The sequence below is a fragment of the Aptenodytes forsteri genome, unplaced genomic scaffold (genome assembly GCF_000699145.1).
Source record: "Aptenodytes forsteri isolate BGI_AS27 unplaced genomic scaffold, ASM69914v1 Scaffold216, whole genome shotgun sequence".
Classification (NCBI taxonomy): Eukaryota; Metazoa; Chordata; class Aves; order Sphenisciformes; family Spheniscidae; genus Aptenodytes; species Aptenodytes forsteri.
The window spans coordinates 2,381,600-2,399,714 of record NW_008796114.1 but is presented as its reverse complement, the minus strand read 5'-3'; the positions used below and the strand labels follow the sequence as shown (position 1 = coordinate 2,399,714).

Genomic DNA, 18,115 nt, shown 5'->3' with positions numbered 1-18,115 from the left:
GTTTCATCCAAACTCTCTCAGCATTCTCCCAAATGGTTCCTGGGTACAGTTCACAGGCTGGGGCCTAGTTTTAACTGGCAAGAGTTTAAAAATCATGCTGAGGCCCATTTTAACACCACCAAGGATGGGTTCCAGTGCTAAGGAATGCTCTCCGGCATTCACAGAATGATATAAATAGTGGTGGGAAGGGACCTCTGGAGGTCTTTAGTCCAGGCTGCTGCTGCAAGTGGCAGTATTACCAGCACTAGGCGAGATCAGCTGTGGCTTTGTCCATTCAAGTATTGAAAATCTGCAAGGCCAGAGTTCTCCCTCAGCATCTGTTTGAATGCTGTCTGATAAAAGCAGTCTTAGTGTTCAATCCAAACCTCCCGAGCTGCAATTTGGGACCATTGCTTCTGGTTTTATTATCTGCCACTACCATCATTTTCTTACCACCCCTCCGTGTAGTTGTAGATGAGAGTAGCTTAACCCTCAGCCTCCTCTTTACCAGACTAAACAATCCAGCTCCCTTAGCCCCTCCTTGTAGGTGACTGACTAGTATCTGTGAAGCCACGCTGTGGCCATGCTCTGGTCTTCCCTCTCCATAAAGATGAAGTTTCATTTCTACTAAGTCATGCCTAGGAAGGAACAGTCAGGCACTACACTGTTTCCTGAAGCAGCCCTTACAACTTGACTTACCCTCCAGCTGAGGCTGGATACCACCAAAGGCAGATGGGACAGATGACAAAATGACTAATGATTTGGGGGCATGAGGACGACTCTTCCAAATACCAAAATTTAAGTGCAAAAGCCTGCGTCTGAGTTTGTCACAGCTAACTTTCTGCGCTCAGACTTCCCTGACGACTACCAACGTTCAAGTCTCACAGCAAGGAGCCACTGTATTTGGTCACAGCTTCTGTTCAGGAGTCTGAAGGCTGCAGGAAGTGATGAAAAGTAAGCTAGAGCCATTCTTGTAAGTCTTTGCAGGGCTGCAAGTGAAGCCAGGAGTACAGCTATACTCCAAGAGAAATTATAGAAAAAAATTTTGGGACTCAGCATTCAAACAAATACACGTTTATTTACAAACAAAGGAGAAAACATGGCCATCACACCAAATTCTGGTATATTTACAGCATCCAATCGAAGGATCAAGTAGAAAAGGGATCATAGGGCAGGGGGTTGGTATTAAGGCAAGAGGAAGTTTCCTGTTGAATTACAGAGGAGCTGAGCTGAAACAGGCCAAAAACTCCAGACGTTAAAAGATGAGGCTTCAGGGAACACTAACAGGATAAACTCTAACTCACAGCAGTGGACAGAGATGTAGCTCCTGTAAAGAGCTTCCTTAGCTCTTCCTCAAGAAGTCCACTGAAGCTGGTACAGCAGAGGTGAGTTTGGGCCCCAGTGCTCAGAGAGCAAGGGAAAGAAGGGGTGTGATTTTTTCCTGTTAATGAATGATGAAGGGGCAGCACAGGCAAGGGACAATGAAGTCGGTCAGCTGAGCTGGAAAGCAGGCTGGTTCAGGGCACTGAAAAGTGGCATGGAAGAGAAGGGGAAGGCCTACTTCCAGTCCAAGAGCGAGGAAGGTGAGACAGGCCAGCCTGGACATGAGCTCCAGTCCTGCACCCTGGGGTTCAAAACCCCCATGGGGCTACCTGCAATGTATGCTTATTTTTTCTTTAGTGAGGCTTTCAGCTTCTTCTCTGAGGAGCGCTGTTTCCGCACCTTCTCCTCCTTTTTCCCCAAGTTCTCATAAACTGTTGACTCCTCCTTCTGCCTGTAAGACCGGGAAAAAACAAGGGGAAAAGTGAGCAAGAGGAAAAAGCCATCCAAGCCAGCAGGGAGACTGTTGCCAAAGGCAAGCATAGGTAGGCCTCTGGTTTAGGTGAGCTCTTACTTGGAGGATTTTCGTGAAGCCTTGGCATGCACATTCCTCACTGCAGGGGGGTAGGCAATGTTCCCATACTCAGACTCGTTCGGCTTGCCCTTCTGAGACTACAGGAGAGAAGAACCAAGCTGAGAAGAGTTCTGGCTGTTTAACCATGCTTCATGCTAGGATCTCAGCGGAGGTTGGTGGATTGCTGAAGTCCTCAGGCTCAGTACACTCTGGCCGCTGCTGTCGCAGAGGTGAGCAGCAGGGATGCAAATATGTCCTTGTACAGCAGTGAACAGTGGGGCAACAAATTTCTGGAGGCACTGGAATGCCTGAGAGTGCCACGTGTCAGTTAAAAGATATTAAACTGATAGCAGCAGCTAGCGGATGCTGCCAGAGGCTACAAGGAGAGATAAAAGATGCCACTTCTCAGCTAGTAGGAGAAAATCCTTTCCACAAGGGCCTGGGAGGCAACTGCAGAACCAGGGTGGGAAAGACAAAGAGGAAAGGAGAGGGCAAAGTCTTTGCCTGTCTTAGATTCAGCTTGTAACAAAATAGCACTTGGTGGAGACATTATATAGAATGTAGTTGAAATAACTGCATTAAAACTTATTGCTGTTTAGCTGTTCAGAAGGGGTTGGTACTTGAGCTGCCAATGTTGTCCCCTGAATTTTAAAGGGAGGAACAAGGACTCAAATCTTGGTGCACCATCATAGTCTACGTAGGTTCCCGTGCTAGCTTAAGGCTTGGGAAACAGTGCTTGGGCTCAGAGCCAGCACCATGCAGGGTCTAGACTCACAGAACAGGAAAGTAGAGTCCCCTTTCTCACCTGGATAACTTCCAGCTTTTTCTTGGTCGTCTCTATGAACTGGCAGATGGCCATGTAGATGAACTTGTACTGGGCCTCTGTCTGCACCATCCCTGAGCGTTGGGCCCTCACCATCTGGATGGTCTTCTGGATGTCAATGTCACAGTCTAGCCCTAGCAAGGGGCACCAGAAAAGCTTATGGACATGTTCACTGACCCCAACTCTCCCAATTCTCCACCAAGAGCAGTCACAGTGGAGATCAGTCAAGAAGTTTCCACCTCCCTCCATACTCTTTACTCCTGTATGGACCTCCTATCCCTCCTTCCTGCTCAGCATCTTCCATGTCTGGCCCTGGAGGAAGAGCCTGAGCTCAGGGAAGGCTGAAGCCACAGTAAGTGGATACGTTGCAGAGATCCAGCAGCTGCCACATAGCAAGGACAGCACAACCTTCTCAGGGCTGTGGCAGGATCTCTCCCACTGACACGTGACAGTTTTCATCCCTTTGCAGCTGGACTTAAGGGCACAGCCCTACTGGGTAGGCCAATTCACTTCAAGACACTTTGGAGTCCTCTTACCTTTGGTGGAGATTGTTTCCACTATCATATCAATGACGATGATAGTCCCAGTGCGGCCAATCCCAGCACTGCAAGGAGAGGACAAGCAAAGATAAGAGCAATACAGCTCCTGAAACAAAATGCAGCTGCTTCTGGGGAAGGATGCGGCACTTGTAGCAGCTGTTCAGCAACACCACGAAGGAGTCAAGGATTCAACAGGCAGCAGAGTTTGGTTTGGGGGCATCAAAGAAGAAAAAGCAAATAGCGGGGCTGGCATAAGCTTCACTCGCAAGTCCCGGGGAAGAGCTGGTGCAGCAGGACAGACTTTCTACACCTCACCCTATATAAAGGATGGAGAATGCTTCAAACTCCATCCTCTGTACCAACCTGCAATGCACCAGAATAGGCCCTGCATCTGGCATGCTCTCCTGCTTCTGGTTTATTTGGTCGAGGAAGCTAAGCACTCCTCCTGGCTCGCTGGGTACGCCGTGGTCAGGCCAGCTCAGGTACTGGTAGTGCCAGATCTCACGCACAGCCTTACCCTGGTAATAACAAAACACCCTCCCAGTAAAACTGCAACCCAGTCCTATCCCTGGCCTCTGTTCCAGGGAGAGGTGGGTCTGAAGCCAGAGGGAATCTCCGTCTCCTGCACACTTCTTGGTGATTCCAACAGTGTTATTCCAGCCCAAACCAAGTGGGAACAGCAACCCCAAGACTGATACAACAGCAGCATCACCACAGCTCCCAGCAGTTCCCAGCCTTAGACATACAGTGACCATTAGACCCATGGGCTCCATGACAGCCCTTGACCAGGCACACTCACGTTATCCCTCGGACACACACAGAGGTGCCGGAGTTTGTACTCCAATGCATCATGCTCCCCAGTGTTCTCCACAAGGTAGGGACCGTATTCCTTCGTGCTGCCCACCTCTGGCCAGTAAGGCACACATTTGTTCTGTGTGGACAGAGAGGGCAGGGTGAGGACGGGCAGAAGGCAGGAAAGAGAGAAAGAGCAGAGCAGTGGTTGAAGGGGAAAAGAGGGCAGCTCCAAGACACCTACAGACTGCTACTTACCCGCCCTTTTTCTACCTCCCGTGTGGTCATCACAATAATGCACGTGTTCTCCTGCCACACCATTTGCCAGAAGTCATTGACTGTGGCATCCAGGCAACCCTGGCTAGCGATGTAGGTCTTGGTGCACTCATCTGGGCTGATCAGGTTGTTCTGAGTGTGGACAGGGGAAGATCAGGAGGGCTGCAGGAGCAGGCAAGCCCTCCTCCATTTTGGGCTTCTTTCAAGAGTCTCACCTTGACATAGTTGGCATTGATATAGTCAGATCCAGGGATATTTGGGTCCCTTCCTTGGAGGATGACTCTGGAGTGATCAACTGGGGATGCGGCGAAAGAATAAACAGAGCAATGAGATATTCTGTGCCCAGCCACATGAAGCTCCTTCACTGCCCCATGCAACCTCATTCATGTTACCCAGTGCATGCAGCATGCCCCATATTTTCACCTCTCCTTCTCTGGGGTCAGACCAATCTCACCCCGTCCTCCCATCTCTCTACCTCTGTGATGGACCATCAGAAGCTAATGAGTCTGATGCAACCTTCCCTCCTTCCTTCAAGGACATGAAAAGTCTGTGACCTCTCTCATCAGCTCTTAAATCCTCAATGCCGCACACCTTGTAACCCGCCCTGGAGGATAGAGCGAGCTGAGGCAGGGATGATGGACAGGGATGACTCGGACAGCTCTTCATTGCCTATCTATTTGTTGGTTTGGGTTTTTTTTATAGTGGAGAAGCAAGACTCACAAGGCAAGATGTTCTTGTATCGGTTCTTGCTCTTGTTTTCAGGTCTCTGACCCTCATGACGGTCAAACAGGTGCTTGGCTTCCTGTTTTTGCAGACTCTGAGAGCAGAAGACAGAATAGTCATGGCAAGGTCACAATGTATGACAGGGGAGATGGGCACTCAGAGGAACAGTGGTGACTCTGGGGACACATGGGCATGCTTGTGGGGGAGCAGAGAACTGAAAAGCAAACCTAGACTTGAAAAGTCCAAGGTTCATGCCCTTGCTGTCTTGGTGACTCGTTCTCCCAACCATGAAAAAGCACATTTCTACCTCACTGGGTTCACTTAAAGATGACACTCACTCCCCAGAGTGTTCCTCTGGGTTCCAAACAGAGACTTCTTTCAGAGATAAATTGACAAGAATTTACAAGACACCTGAGAAGTTTGTGTCCAGGAAGAAGTCGGGGATGGAGAATGAGGTGGTGCAAAGCGACTTCCCAAAAAGCCAAAATAATGTCCCCCACCAGTTTCTTACGTCAAATTCCTCCCAGAATCCAGCCTTGGACGTGTCCTCAGATAGACTCTTCTTGTTCAGCTCCTGCACTCTATTCTCAATGTCAGCAGCATTCACCCTCGTAGCGTAGTAGGGCTGGGGATGGGAAAACACAATGGGTTGGCATGAGAGAGAGAGACACTGCTGGAGAGCAAAGTCTCCTCTGTGTGCTGTGGAGAAAAGGAGGAGAGGGACACAAAGCAGGAACAAACAGCAAGCGGGTCCCTCCAAAGGATCCCTAAGAAACAGAGGAAACGGGATTTACCTGCTTCAGGTACACGAAGGAGCCAGACATCTCCTCAATTCCAGTCTTCTTGAAGTGCTCCACCAGATCTGCCAAGCTGTCAAACATTTCAGCACCTCCAACTGTGTAGCGTCCATTCTAAATGGAGGAAGAATGTGTAACGTCCCACTCATAACATTCCTACAGACAAAGCTGATAATGCTCAGGGAAAAGGTAACGCTGGGGTGCAAAGCCATAGGCACCACCCTGTGCCGTCTAGAAAAGCATTTCCTCTGACAGGGAGGTCAAATGGTAGTTTGCCCTGAGAACACGAAGTTCATAGCATGGTGAACTGACTCCTGTTCTCAGTGGATGGAAGCCCAGAGAAGGTATATCGCCCTTGGCTCTCATTTAAGGTCAGTTGCTTTCTGTCCTTGAAATCTCCCTTCACTCTCTGCATCATCCCACATGAAAGAAATAGGAGAACTTGTGACAGCCAGGTTGGTAACATCCTTCAGACTAAGTGTGGAGGCCTTGCAGATGCCCCTCTTCCTCCCGCAAGAGCTTTTAACTCTTTTGATGAATTCGTAATTAGACTGTGAATCCTCCTCTCTTTTTCACCACAAACTCCCTGTACTGGAGTTCTCGGTCACGCTGAGCCCTGCTTCCTCCCTTGTCTGAGCACCCAGCACTGCCCATGGTCACCCAGGCTGGGGTGAGTACACAAGGAACCTGCAAGGTGACAGCACTTTGATCCAAATTCAGAAACACTGCTGGTGGTAATCAAGCTGACAGGGCCCATGCATTTGAGGACATGATCAGCAGAGATTGGCAGCGACCTCTTCCACTCCCTTCCCTTTTGCTCTCCCAACCGCTCACCTCACACATGATCTTGATGTGCGTGACTTTGAGCCGGGCCCCAGAGGCACTGGTTGCCCCAGCTGGTGGAGCATCAGACCCAGGTTTAAGCTGGTCAGTGAGGACGGACAAGACAAAATCCCCAGGTTTGCTGAGGCTCTCCCGCACCAAGAAGGTCCAAGGGGTGGCTTTGGCCTGGAGGAGTGACTCAGCTGCAGAGCCTGACAGATGCCCATGGTACCACCTAGGAAAAAACAAGAGAGCGTCAGAAGAGAGGTGGAGATGCAGGTAAGTGGATGCCCTTGAGCTGATGAGTGAAGGGAACACTGGGGAAGGGTGAGGGAGGAAGAAAGAAAGGGGGAAACAGAGGGGAGGGAAAGAGAGAGGGAAGGAAACCAAGGGAGGAGCAGGATCTTGGGAAAAGCAGATGAGAGAAAGAAGTAGAGAGCCGGCAAGGAAAGGAAAGGGCAAGGGATGAGGTGGAGGTAGAAGGGACCTGGGGAGCAGAATGCTGGTACCAGAGGATACAGTGGGAAAGCACCGTGTGATCCAGTTGTGTGTTACACACAAACACATATAAGCAATGCTTGCTGGCTTGAAGACCAGTTGGGGAAGGGTAGTCTGTGGGTTTCAGCACCTCCCAGCATTATTGGGATTCTATCCTTACTGCTGCAGGGTGCTTTGGAAACTCAAAAACCAGGGGGGGGAAAAAAAAAACAAAACCCCAGTGAGTCAGAAACTCTCCCATCGGATTTAGCAGCACCCAAATGGCTGTGTTGAGATCAGATCCATTGAAGATCCATCCCAGCGACCCCTCTTTCTGAAACTCAGTCACCTCTTCAATCAAAGGATAATTCCCATGTTCTGGGCACATCACACTGCAGCAATAAGCCTAGCCATGGGAGTGAACACCAGGAGTCACCTAGAGCTCTTGGTACTTATCACTGTTGTTGATCCATGTGCGCATTCCTGTCCTCAATGCAAACACCCAGTCAGCAGCTCCTTCTCTCCTCTCAGCGCAAGGTGAGGAGCATCCCCATTTGACCGAGATGCTCTCTGCCTTGCTGCGGGACTGGACCCAGAGCAGAGAGGTACACAAGCGTGGTGCAAATGGCACAGCTGGTGCAAATGGCACAGCTACTGCCAAGCCCCTTCCCACCTACAAAGGTCTCGGGGGGGTGGGGTGGGGAGTGTGCCTGCCTGGTGGGATCTCACTGCACTGTGTGGTGTGGGTGCAAGTGACGGACACCAGAAGCAGGCTGGGAGATGGGACAACCCTGGCCTCTCCTCCTACTGCAGGGCTTGCTCTTCCTGCAGAAACTCCAGATGTGACCCAGGTTGTCTCTGTGCAGATCCTCTAGTTCCTCATGCCTGTCCCAAGCTCCACAGTCTCTTTGGACCACACCAGAAGGTCCTGGGGGACACTGCTGAGCTGCCAAGTAGAGATGCAGAAGGCCATGTTCACTGCAGCTCTGTCCTGCTTCCACAAAACTCGCTTGGAAGCTGGAGTTGAAGATCCAAATTATAGAAAGTTGAGAGCTGTGTGGTGCTCTGGGCACTGGGAAACACTCTGAATCATCCCACTTCTCCAGGTACCCATTTGCTGGTGGAGCCCCTACTGGGTCTGGACCCATCTCAGCCCAGGGGCCACCACAGCCCTGGTGCTCCTGCCCCGGCCCCTTCCCTCCTTCCCAGCTCGGTGTCAGGGAGGGGATTTGGGCCCTTCTCCTCCAGCAGGGATGGGCCTGGTTCAAACAGGCCCCTCTGGTCCTGAGACATCCCCATCTCCAGCCGGAGCCGTGTGCTGGGCTCTGTGTTCAGAGGCCTTTGCAGCACAGCTGCTGTGCCAGCCGAAGGCCGTGTTCACTGCAGCTCTGTCCCACTTCCACAGAGCTGCCTCAGCAGCTGGAGACACAGCCGTTTTGGCAATCTCCCCTGGTGAACAGCATTTCAAAAGCAGGTAGCTGTTGCATCAGACTGACTTGCAACGCCCCTCCCTGCTCCTGCTTGTTGCAGGTACCGCAACAAGCACCAGGCATGCTCCATACATCACGGTGCGCACTGCCATCAAGGCCAGGCTGACGCTTAGTAGATGAGCCAGTGTAGTTAGAGCTGTGGGAGCAGGTTTACTGCCCGCGGAGCAGCTAACAGTGGAGGCCTGGGGTGGTATTGGTGCCTATGGCGAACTTCACATTGTTAGAGCTATCTGTTCCCAAGAATTGAAATGGAGTTCGGGAGGCCATGCCCCAGTCACAGAAGCAGCCGGGGCATTCATTCACCCCTGTATCTGGCCAGACCAACACATTTCTCTACACAACATCTAGAAACCATTTTGACAGCAAGATGTGGCAGGCAGTTGTTGTGCCTTGGCAAGTAACTTCTGTTGATCCTCACCTCATGCACTGCAAGAAATAGCTTGTGACTTCCATTGCACAGCAGTCATTAATTTCTGATCCTCCTCCCAAAGAAGGATTCAGCCACCATGTGCCAGTGCTCAGATGCCCCCCCAGGGAATGGTTGACCCCTCCTGCTCGTCAAAGAGGTCTCTGGGCCTCCCATCCACAGGTAGGAAGGGGTTAATGGGTCCTGTTCCCCCCCTCCCTTCCCCCAGTAGAGCCCAGCTCTTCAAAGCCACGTGATGGAAAATCACTTGGGGAGAGAGCGAGAGGAGCTTTCATAAGAGCCTGGGGGGGGGGGAAGTTTCCAACCGCAGTGAGGAAGGGAGGAAACTGCAGGGCCACAGCCCAACAGCCTTGAGTGAGAGGACAGCCAAGCATGCAGACGCTGGCCCCTCTGCAGCCTGACCCCAGAGTAAGCAGGGGCGTACCCAGGCGCTTCGCCCAGGGCATCTTTGCTCCCTGTCTCCAGACGCACAAGGAAGACCTGTCTGCCCCAGAGCACGGCGGAACTGCTCCCCGAGCTGCATCAAACAGCCTGAAAGCACAACACAAGGGCAAAACCACCTGATTTGATTTAGGAACTTGGTGTCAGAGACATATGCAAAGCTGGTACAGGAAGGAGACTAAGCAGGCTAGGAATAGCAGGGGAACATGGTCCTGCTCTCAGCTACGTGAGTCACCCAGGCCCAGAATAACCAAGGAGGTTTGGGGCAAGGCTGAGGGCTTCCACATAACGTCACTCTACAGACCACTGCAGACCCGTAACTAACACTACAACCTTTGCTTTTAGGAACAGTATATAAATAGCAAAGGCAACAGGAAACCAGAAATAAAAATAGAGCCCTATTAGGTCTGCTGTGACGGGTCAAGATATGTCCAGCTATTCCTGGGGATGCTGCCCCTGTGGAAGCATAGGAGGGCATGGGAGGCAGGAGACACTTTTTTGCAGGGTTTGCCCTGGGGATGCAGGCAGGGCAGAAAGAAAACCATGAAACACAGAGGATGTCTCATCACAGACACACCAGCTGCTTTGCTTTCTCCGTACCTCTCTGTAGTGGGGTCAGAACAGTTGAGCGGGTATCGCAAGTCAATGATGGTTCCATCTTTGTCCTGCAGCGAGCCCTGTTGCTGCGTGTAGTACTCCACCAGTTCTGACAAGGTGGCAAACTTCTCCCCTCCATACAGATCATAGAAATCCCCAGTATTCTGGATGCGGATGTGGGTAACCTGGTCACCAACCCTGTGGGATGATGCACAGAGCAGTCCAGTGAGGCAGTTGGAAAAGAGGCAGAAAATGTTCTGCATTACCTCCTGCCATGGAACCAGAGCAAACCATCCCAGTGGAAGGAGATGACTGGAAAGAGAAGCTCCTGGGGCAACTTGAGGGGGGGTCTAGAAGATGCTGGGAAGCTCAGGTCCTTTTACAGCTTGGAAAGAATCAAAGGAATAAGGACAGGATGAAGAAGATGCCACAGGACATGTGAGGATCTAAGCATTCTGCGTATGTAACCCTGGAAAGACAGAAGTTGGGGTCCAAGTTACTTACCGAACTGAAAGAGAAAAATCCCCCTGATTCTTCCGACTGGGTCTGGCCAGAAAGCTCCCATGGACACCTCGTCCCTTCAGTAAGGCTTCAGCTTCCAGCCCACTCAGGTCACGGTGAAACCACCTAGCAGAGGAGATAAAAACAAGACCAGGTGAATAAAAAAGGCCAGGCACTATTGTGGAGACTTGTACAGTGAAGAATGGTCCCCGGTCAGCATCCCCAGAGATACCATACAGGTGACAGCCAGCAGCAGCATCCCTTCCTACCCGATACCTCCGCCAGCCTATGAAAGGTTTCCATTGAGATACAGCTTCCAGGATGATCCCCCCTCTGATCGGTCCTACTTTCCTGGTCCCACTCCCTACACACACACATACTTCTCAGCCCCTCTTACCTCACCATGGTGAAGGGCAAAAGAAGAGGGGACCAAGTGGCTACCACCAAAGCAACTCAAAAAACACAGAGGAAAAATCAGTTTGCGCTGGCGAGAAAAAGGAAGTCGGAGGTCTGTGCTGGAATACCCAACGCCAAGCTGTTTCTGCGCCTCTTGGGAGCTGGCCATGTATCACTCCTGGCGTCTACCGTCAGTCCATTCAGACCCTCTCCATCCACCTGTTTCTGGATACGTGCCTTGATCTCTGGCCCTCTGCACAGTGCTGCTGGGCACAGGCGGGCGCAAGCCCATGCACAGCTGGGCACACGCGGCTCCAGGAACAGGAAGCGCTCTGAGCTATCAACTCCCCAGCCCCAAGCTGCTTTGCACACACTTCTGCTTCTCCTTTCGTGTCTTTCCTCCCCATCCCCCCTGTTATTCTTGGGTCCCTGTCTTTTTTCACACCAGGCTTGACTCTACAAGTGCATCTTGGGTCCCGGCTGTGCTCACAAAATTCAGTTCTGCACGTCCTCTGTTCCCCTTCTTCCCCAAAAGGCCAGTGAGGCATGAGTGCTCCCAAGCCCTTGGCCGTGGAGCCAAGGGGACCACAGCTGCCTGGGGTCACCCACACACCTGCAAGGCTGAAGCAGGCAGCACACGCTAGCATACATTGAGCAATGAAGCACCCTGCTACAGGGTATGACTGCCCAGCCACACAGCTTGGCTCTGCTGGGCTGCCCTCAGCTACCCAGCTGAAACCTCCATACTCCAGCTCGCTGAGGAACCCTCTGGACAGGTAAATATCCCACGTGCTCTGTACAGCCACAGGGGCAATCTGTGCAAACCCAGAGCTGCAGACTTTGAGCTCCAGGCTAGCACTCTAAGCACAGCACTGCCTTCCTGAAAACAGCCTGCTGGGGGATGCAACTGACACGAGCATTAGTAGCTCGAGGGGGATGGGGTGGGAGGTGGTGTTGAAGCTGCCCAGAAAAGCAGGCAGAGAGCAGGGCAAAGAGATACTGCCTGCAGTGGGCCCACACAGCACCATGAGAGCTTAGCCTAGTTCCTTCAAGATCCCAGTACAGCATACTGAGGCCAAAGCTGTCAACCTGGACAACCAGATACAAAGAAGGAAAACTAACCGTTTCCAGTTACCTAGCCGTTTCCAGCTACGGCCCATGACTGCCCTTTTCCATAGCACTGGTTTCAAGGTCTGCAGCGCTCATGAAAGAATGGGAGATAAGCAGTGGCCGAAGAGGGCAATCCAGCTGGCAAAGGAGCCTGACTCTTCCCTGGGGCCATCTCAGCTACCCTGTGTGGTGGTGTGAGCAGCAGGAACAGCAAGAGACTTGCCCATTTCAAGTATGAGCAGCTGCAGACTTCCCTACACACCACCAGACTGGTAAATCCTGCAAAAAACTGAACAGGCCGCTAGCAATGACCGAGACAAAACTCGTGGCCAAGACAGAAACTAACAACAAGGGGAAGTAGAGGAGAGACTAGTGGGAAGCTAAACTTCATTGCTAGAAAGGCAGTCCAGGCACCTACAACAGCTTCCTTTGAAATACTTCTTGTTTCAAACACATGATGAGCTGGGATGTGGTGAGCTGCAGGGATCCAGCTGTAGTGACTTAAAACTGATACTAAAAAAAAGGAGACTTTCAAGGCAGAGAGACCTGTGGCTCAAGGGAACAACTTCCACACAAAGTTTTAGATGCAACGTCTACAAGACTGCACATAAATCTGAGCCAATTTAGCACTGGCACAGGAAAGAAATGTTGTTTAGTGGTAGGACAGAAATGACAGGAACTTCTGGGCAGAAGTCTCAGAAGAGAATTCCTGATGTCAAAAGAATATTAGATTATGCAGGGTTGATATGAAGCCACGGCAGACAAAAATAAAACCTAGGCATCCCTACACCTTATGAACTGGCTGAAGCAGAAAATCTGTCCGAGGAAGATAAATTAGTGGGACACAGGGGAACAGGGAAAGAACAAGGTAGCAAAGAGTCCAGATCAGAATAGAAAGGGTCAGTTAGCACTAAACCCGTGTAATTCAGTGTCCTCCAGTAGGACAAACCACGGGGTGCAGTTGTCAGTAGTTGTGTGGATACAAATCCCAAATCACATAATTTACAGCATGAATTTATACCGCTGGTTGCTTTCAGCTCAGGAAGGGACTGGATGCGCACAGCTGCCTTGGTGTCTTTGATCTGGGCCACCTAATTAAAAACTACCAACGAGGAGCTCCTGCTGGTAAGGGAGGCAAATATCACAGTAAAGCAGCAATTTGTTGGTATCTTTGAGGTTGCTCTCCTGAATGGCTGCAGCATGCAACAGCAGACTATAATTGAGTCGCTAAAATGCTTTCTTAATATAATTAACAGGTCAAGAGATTTCAGCAAAGAGACTACTTTTATGCTGTTGTTTGGCTTTCAGTACAACACAGATGGTAGAACCTCATCTTGTAAATCTTTTGTGGAGCCAAGCCACAGCTAGCACAGGAACAAATTTAGAGGAGAAGATAAATTAAATAGCTAATTAAAAGACACCCACATCTGGACTGCTGTAAAAAAGACACTGAGAAACTGGACAGAATCCAGCATAAAGTCACTAAGGCAGTGAGGAGCCTGGACCGCAGCAGAGACAGAGGAAGCTGGGTTTGTTCAGCTTGGAGAAAAGATGCTTAAAGAGGGATTTAACAGCTGTCTGAGAGTACCTAGAGGGGGACTGGGGGTTTTAGAGCCACATTCTTCTTTGTGGGACACAGCAAAAGGACAAGAGGCAACAGGCATAACTTGCGGCAAGGGAAATTCTGATTAGGTATCAGAAAAAATTGCACACGCTCTGCCCCCCAAAGGCAGTTCAGCAAGTGCCACAGGTCCCCAAAGAAGCTGGGGAATCTCCACTCTTGGAGATGTTCAGGACTCACCCGAACAAGGCCCTGAGCAACCTGATCTAGCTTTGGGGTTAGCTCTGCTGTGAGCAGGGGGTTGGACTAGGTGATCCAGAGATCAAAATGGTAGGCGAAGGAAGGGCAGAGGAAGAGGTTATGCGTGGAGCTTCTTTTCCCCCCCTGTAGTCCCTAAGCCTCTATTTGCAGCTACTTGCAGAGTCAACCCTCAAATCCATAACAAATTTAGCATCCTTTGGCAAGGAGTTCCACTGCTCAGCTACAGAAACACCCCCTCCTTTGGCTTGCTTATAACCTGCTCCCTGCCTCATTTTTATTAACATCTGGTTGTTGTAAAGAAAGAAAAATCAATGACTGATTCCTACTCACCCCCTCCAAGCTGCTCATGATACGGACCCATAACGTCCATACCCTTCCTCAGCTCTTTGCCAGGCTGAAGACTCCAGTCCTATTTAGGTGTTCTTCCTACAGAGCTTTTCTACACCTCTGATCGCCTTTGCTGTCCCTCTCTGAGATGTTTCCAACTCTGGTGTATTGTTTTGGAGATAAGGGTGAAGGGTGGCACAGAACTGCAGTGGTCAAGATGCTGGTGAGCCATGGACATATATGTGTGTATATATATATACGTATACAGGCACAGTGATGATTTCTGCTATTTGTTCACCACAACCAAGCATTAAGCTAACAATTGCATGATCACAGTCTTACTCCAGAGAGGTTACGATTAGTTCACAGTTCATTGTTTTATATGTAAATTTTGAATTATTTTTCTCCATGAACATTGTTTTACCTGTGCCTATATTTATATTTCATCTGCTTTTCTATTGCCCGTTCATTCACTATCATAAGGCCCTTCTGCAATTATTCACAGTCAGCTCCCACCCTATTATCCTGAATAACTTTCTACCATCATCCAATTTTCTCACCTCACCATACAAGCTCTATTTCCAGGTCATTTGGGAATATACTGAACAGCGTATATTTCAGGTTAGGCCCCTGTGATCTCATCACTGATGACTTCCCTTTGCTGTAAAAACTGGATGTTTATTCCCACCTTCCGTTTCCTATTTTCTACTAATTCTTTACCCAAGAAAAACCTCATCTTCTTTCTTATGTCATGACTTCAGCTTTATTTAAAGACTTTGATGAGAAAATCTTGTAAAATCATTTTTTAGAAATCCAAGGAAACTGTATCAGCCAGACCTGCCTTATCCACAAGCTTGCTAAGTCCCTCAAAAACCTCCAGTTTTACAAGACAGGATTTGCCTTTACAAAAGCAGATGCTGACTCTTTAATATCACACTTGTCGCTTTCTGTTATACTGTCTACCCTCTTGCCCAGATATCAACTTTATTGTTCTGTGCCTCCCTCGCATTTGGGGGATCTCATTTGGAGCCCTTTTTGAGAATCAAGCATTGCATTTGTTACTTCTAATTCTCAGCACTGAGATGACTTTAGACAGGAGGTTTTGCCGTTTTGCACAGAACTGCATCGTAGTTCAGTTGTTAGTGCAGAGTGAAGGCCACCTGGGCTTGGGGAATGGGCAGATGGACCATCTTCCTGCGGCTTGCCCAAGCCAGATGCTCTCTGTCAGGCCACGGGACCCCAGGACAGCGCTGGACCATCGTGGTTGCCCAGATCCTTACCATAGAGTAATGCTAGTGCGAATCCCATTTCCTTACACCACGCCACTGTAGTCCCTAGAGCAGAGCACCCGTTTGGACTGACTGTGAAGGTTTTATGTCCTGCTGTTCCACAAAGGGCTAGAAAAGACTGTAAGCAAAACAAGAAATAACCAGGATTTAAAAGGTCAGCCACCTGACCTCTCTCTGTACAAAAACATTCAGAGATGCTGCAGCTGCAGAGCTGGAAGAGTAACTGTAGCGGACTGGGCATTGCAATTGTTTGCTCTTTATCAAAGTGAGAAGGAGCAAAGGTAAAAGCAGTAACAATCTAACCCGCCGAGAAGGAGCAAAGGTAAAAGCAGTAACAATCTAACCCACCCTGAACGCCAGTCCTCCAGCTGAACGCCAGTCCTCCAGCTATCCTGTAGCTCCTATTAGAAGGTGGGTTTTTTCCCTTCTGTGCCCAATTCCTACTGCCAGTATTTTTATTTTTCTCACCAACAACTCTTGTTTTCTTCCCCTAACTAGCATTCACAGCACTCACCCACAGGATGGCATCAGGATCTTGACCCTCAGATCCCCACTGATGGGGGACTGACAGCAGCTGGTGGAGGAAGTACCACAGCCCTTAACCAGGGGGTCCTACTAAAGAAAATAAAACAGTATTGGAATTATCAAGACAGTGTCTTGAGACGGATTTGGGAGAGAGATCAAAGACCTTGACAGAGGAGGGGCGGACTCGCACCCTCCCGACAGGGCTGGATGCTCTTGGCGGGGGGTGCCACAGCTCTGGAGGAGCAACTGGCAGCGCTTGGGGGCTGCGACACCTCCCGTGACCCACCTGTGTCTGATCCACACCGGCACAATCCCACCTGTTCCTGGGGGGACTAAGAAGGTGGTAGCTCCAGGTCAGGCAAACCGCAGGCCTCAAGCAGAGGCCTTAATTTTCACCATTTGCAAAGCACTTCCTGGGCTGTAGTTAATGAATAATTAGAGGGGTGGGGGAAGGCCAAGGCCAAGCCGGGAGAGGTGGATGGAGACGGAAGGGACTGACTGCTCTTCCTGCCTCCAATCCACTAAGCTTACGCCCTCGCTGGCTACATTCCTGTCTGGTTCGTAACCGAAAGGCACAGAAGGCAAAACCAGACGCAGCGCTCTCACACCTGGCTCGCAGCTCCCTGCTCTCCCTGGCCTGGCTTCTTTATCCCCAGCCCTGCCACCCATCGCCCTCCCCGAAGACCTCAATGCTTCCAAGGGCAACAGGCACGTGGGCCAGGAGGCCACAAGCAGACGTATCCGATGCCCCTTCATTTGAATCAAGACAGAAACACAAAACGTCACACTGGAGTGAGGCTGCTCCGCTAGGTTTGTCTCTCTTCAGTCCCAGAAGACGCGAGATAGTTTTACATCATTTTTGTTGTTCTAATCCGGGCTGCAGCCAAATGGGTCAAGCCCAGCCCTCCCATACCGCGCCACTCCCTGCTGCATCCCTCTGCTGCTTTCTTCATTAGGGCTGACGTGTTTGATTGCGCATTCAGCTGGAAAACAATGCAGCCACAGGCACTGGTGGTAGGAGTGAGTTAGCAGCACCGACCCTGCTGGGGACAGGGGTCTCAGCGGCATTTATGGCCCTTGCTGAACAGTGCTAGATTATGTTTAGGGACACATTACCTAGTGTGTTTCAAATAGCACATTTGTAAATGCTTGCTCTTAGACAGGGCTGAAATGCTAGACACCTCTGAAATATTAAAAAAAATAAGTCACTCTGATATCAAGTCCTAGGGCTTCGCACCAAGGCTTGTATAAGCAATTACCTTTTTGCAGAACTTGGTACATACTGCACCCCTCAAAACACTAGCACAGGTTTCATCAAGAATGAGGTGGGCACTGCTGTAACTGCCTCTGCACCAGGGAGAAGCATCTGTGCCTGAGGAGCACCACTGAGCTCACGTTCATCCATAAAACAAGGGCATTTTCAAGGCATTTTTTATTCACGAGCAGACACAAGCACGCACAAAGCATCACGTTTCTTTCAGGTCAGCGTCTCCCTTGTTGAAGTTCTCCATTCCCGGGGCTGACAGCCCCCGCCAGAGCACCGTGACCCGGTGGGGCAGGAGAGGTCCACGGTCTCAGGAGGCTGCCACTCCACCGGTCCCGGCCCCGTGCGGCGGCAGCGTCATGGGCGGCAGGAACATGGCCTTGAGCTTGCCCGACATGCTGGCGATCTCCGGGTCCTGCGACTCGTAGGACTTGATCAGCCGAGCAAACTTCAGGACCCCTGCAAGAGAAGCGGTGGGAAGGAGGCACCCGCCCGCCGCCGCCCCATCGGCGGGCCCGGAGCTCCCCGCCCGAGGGGGAACAACGCACCTTCGCCGTCGTTGCTGAAGCCGTAGGCTTTGATCACGTCCTGCTGGATCTGGGTGGCCACGGGCAGGAGGAACTGCAGCATCTTGCCCATGTCGTTGCAGGCGTTGTCCCGAGCCTCCTCCATGCGCTGCGCGTTCTCGGGCGCCCCGAACGCCTTGATCACCTCCGCCAGCACCGCTGCGGGAGACGGGCACACGGCTGCCAGCCCGCCCGGGCGACAGAGCCGCCCGCCGCCCTCCCGCACTCACCCTTAGCC

At 50.8% G+C, this 18,115-nt stretch overlaps 2 protein-coding genes across 2 annotated transcripts; both read right to left on the bottom strand.

Annotated features, from left to right (window-relative positions):
* Positions 1–1,040: 1,040 nt before the first annotated feature.
* PTPN6 (protein tyrosine phosphatase, non-receptor type 6) lies at positions 1,041–11,270 on the bottom strand. The gene is made up of 15 exons (XM_009287128.2): positions 10,976–11,270; positions 10,582–10,704; positions 10,081–10,275; positions 6,658–6,880; positions 5,821–5,937; positions 5,538–5,651; positions 5,024–5,120; positions 4,519–4,598; positions 4,286–4,435; positions 4,035–4,166; positions 3,599–3,753; positions 3,233–3,300; positions 2,679–2,830; positions 1,874–1,971; positions 1,041–1,753 (listed from the first exon to the last, which is right to left on the bottom strand). Exons 1-15 carry the CDS (start codon positions 10,981–10,983, stop codon positions 1,645–1,647), a joined length of 1,821 nt encoding a protein of 606 aa, XP_009285403.1. The 5' UTR covers positions 10,984–11,270; the 3' UTR covers positions 1,041–1,644.
* A 6,192-nt stretch (positions 11,271–17,462) lies between these two features.
* CUNH12orf57 (chromosome unknown C12orf57 homolog) lies at positions 17,463–18,109 on the bottom strand. The gene is made up of 2 exons (XM_019474103.1): positions 17,860–18,109; positions 17,463–17,770 (listed from the first exon to the last, which is right to left on the bottom strand). The coding sequence occupies exons 1-2, from the start codon at positions 17,981–17,983 to the stop codon at positions 17,622–17,624; spliced, it is 273 nt and encodes a 90-aa protein (XP_019329648.1). The 5' UTR covers positions 17,984–18,109; the 3' UTR covers positions 17,463–17,621.
* Between the last annotated feature and the right edge of the window lie 6 nt (positions 18,110–18,115).

Coding starts and splice junctions, on each gene's coding strand:
- PTPN6 (XM_009287128.2), bottom strand. Junction 5,652..5,820: donor CCTTCGTGTACCTGAAGCAG/GTAAATCCCGTT, acceptor TCCCATCCCCAG/CCCTACTACGCTACGAGGGT. Junction 1,754..1,873: donor GCTTCACGAAAATCCTCCAA/GTAAGAGCTCAC, acceptor CCGGTCTTACAG/GCAGAAGGAGGAGTCAACAG.
- CUNH12orf57 (XM_019474103.1), bottom strand. CDS start 17,983: ATGGAGGAGGCTCGGGACAACGCCTGCAACGACATGGGCAAGATGCTG. Junction 17,771..17,859: donor CTTCAGCAACGACGGCGAAG/GTGCGTTGTTCC, acceptor CTTCTCTTGCAG/GGGTCCTGAAGTTTGCTCGG.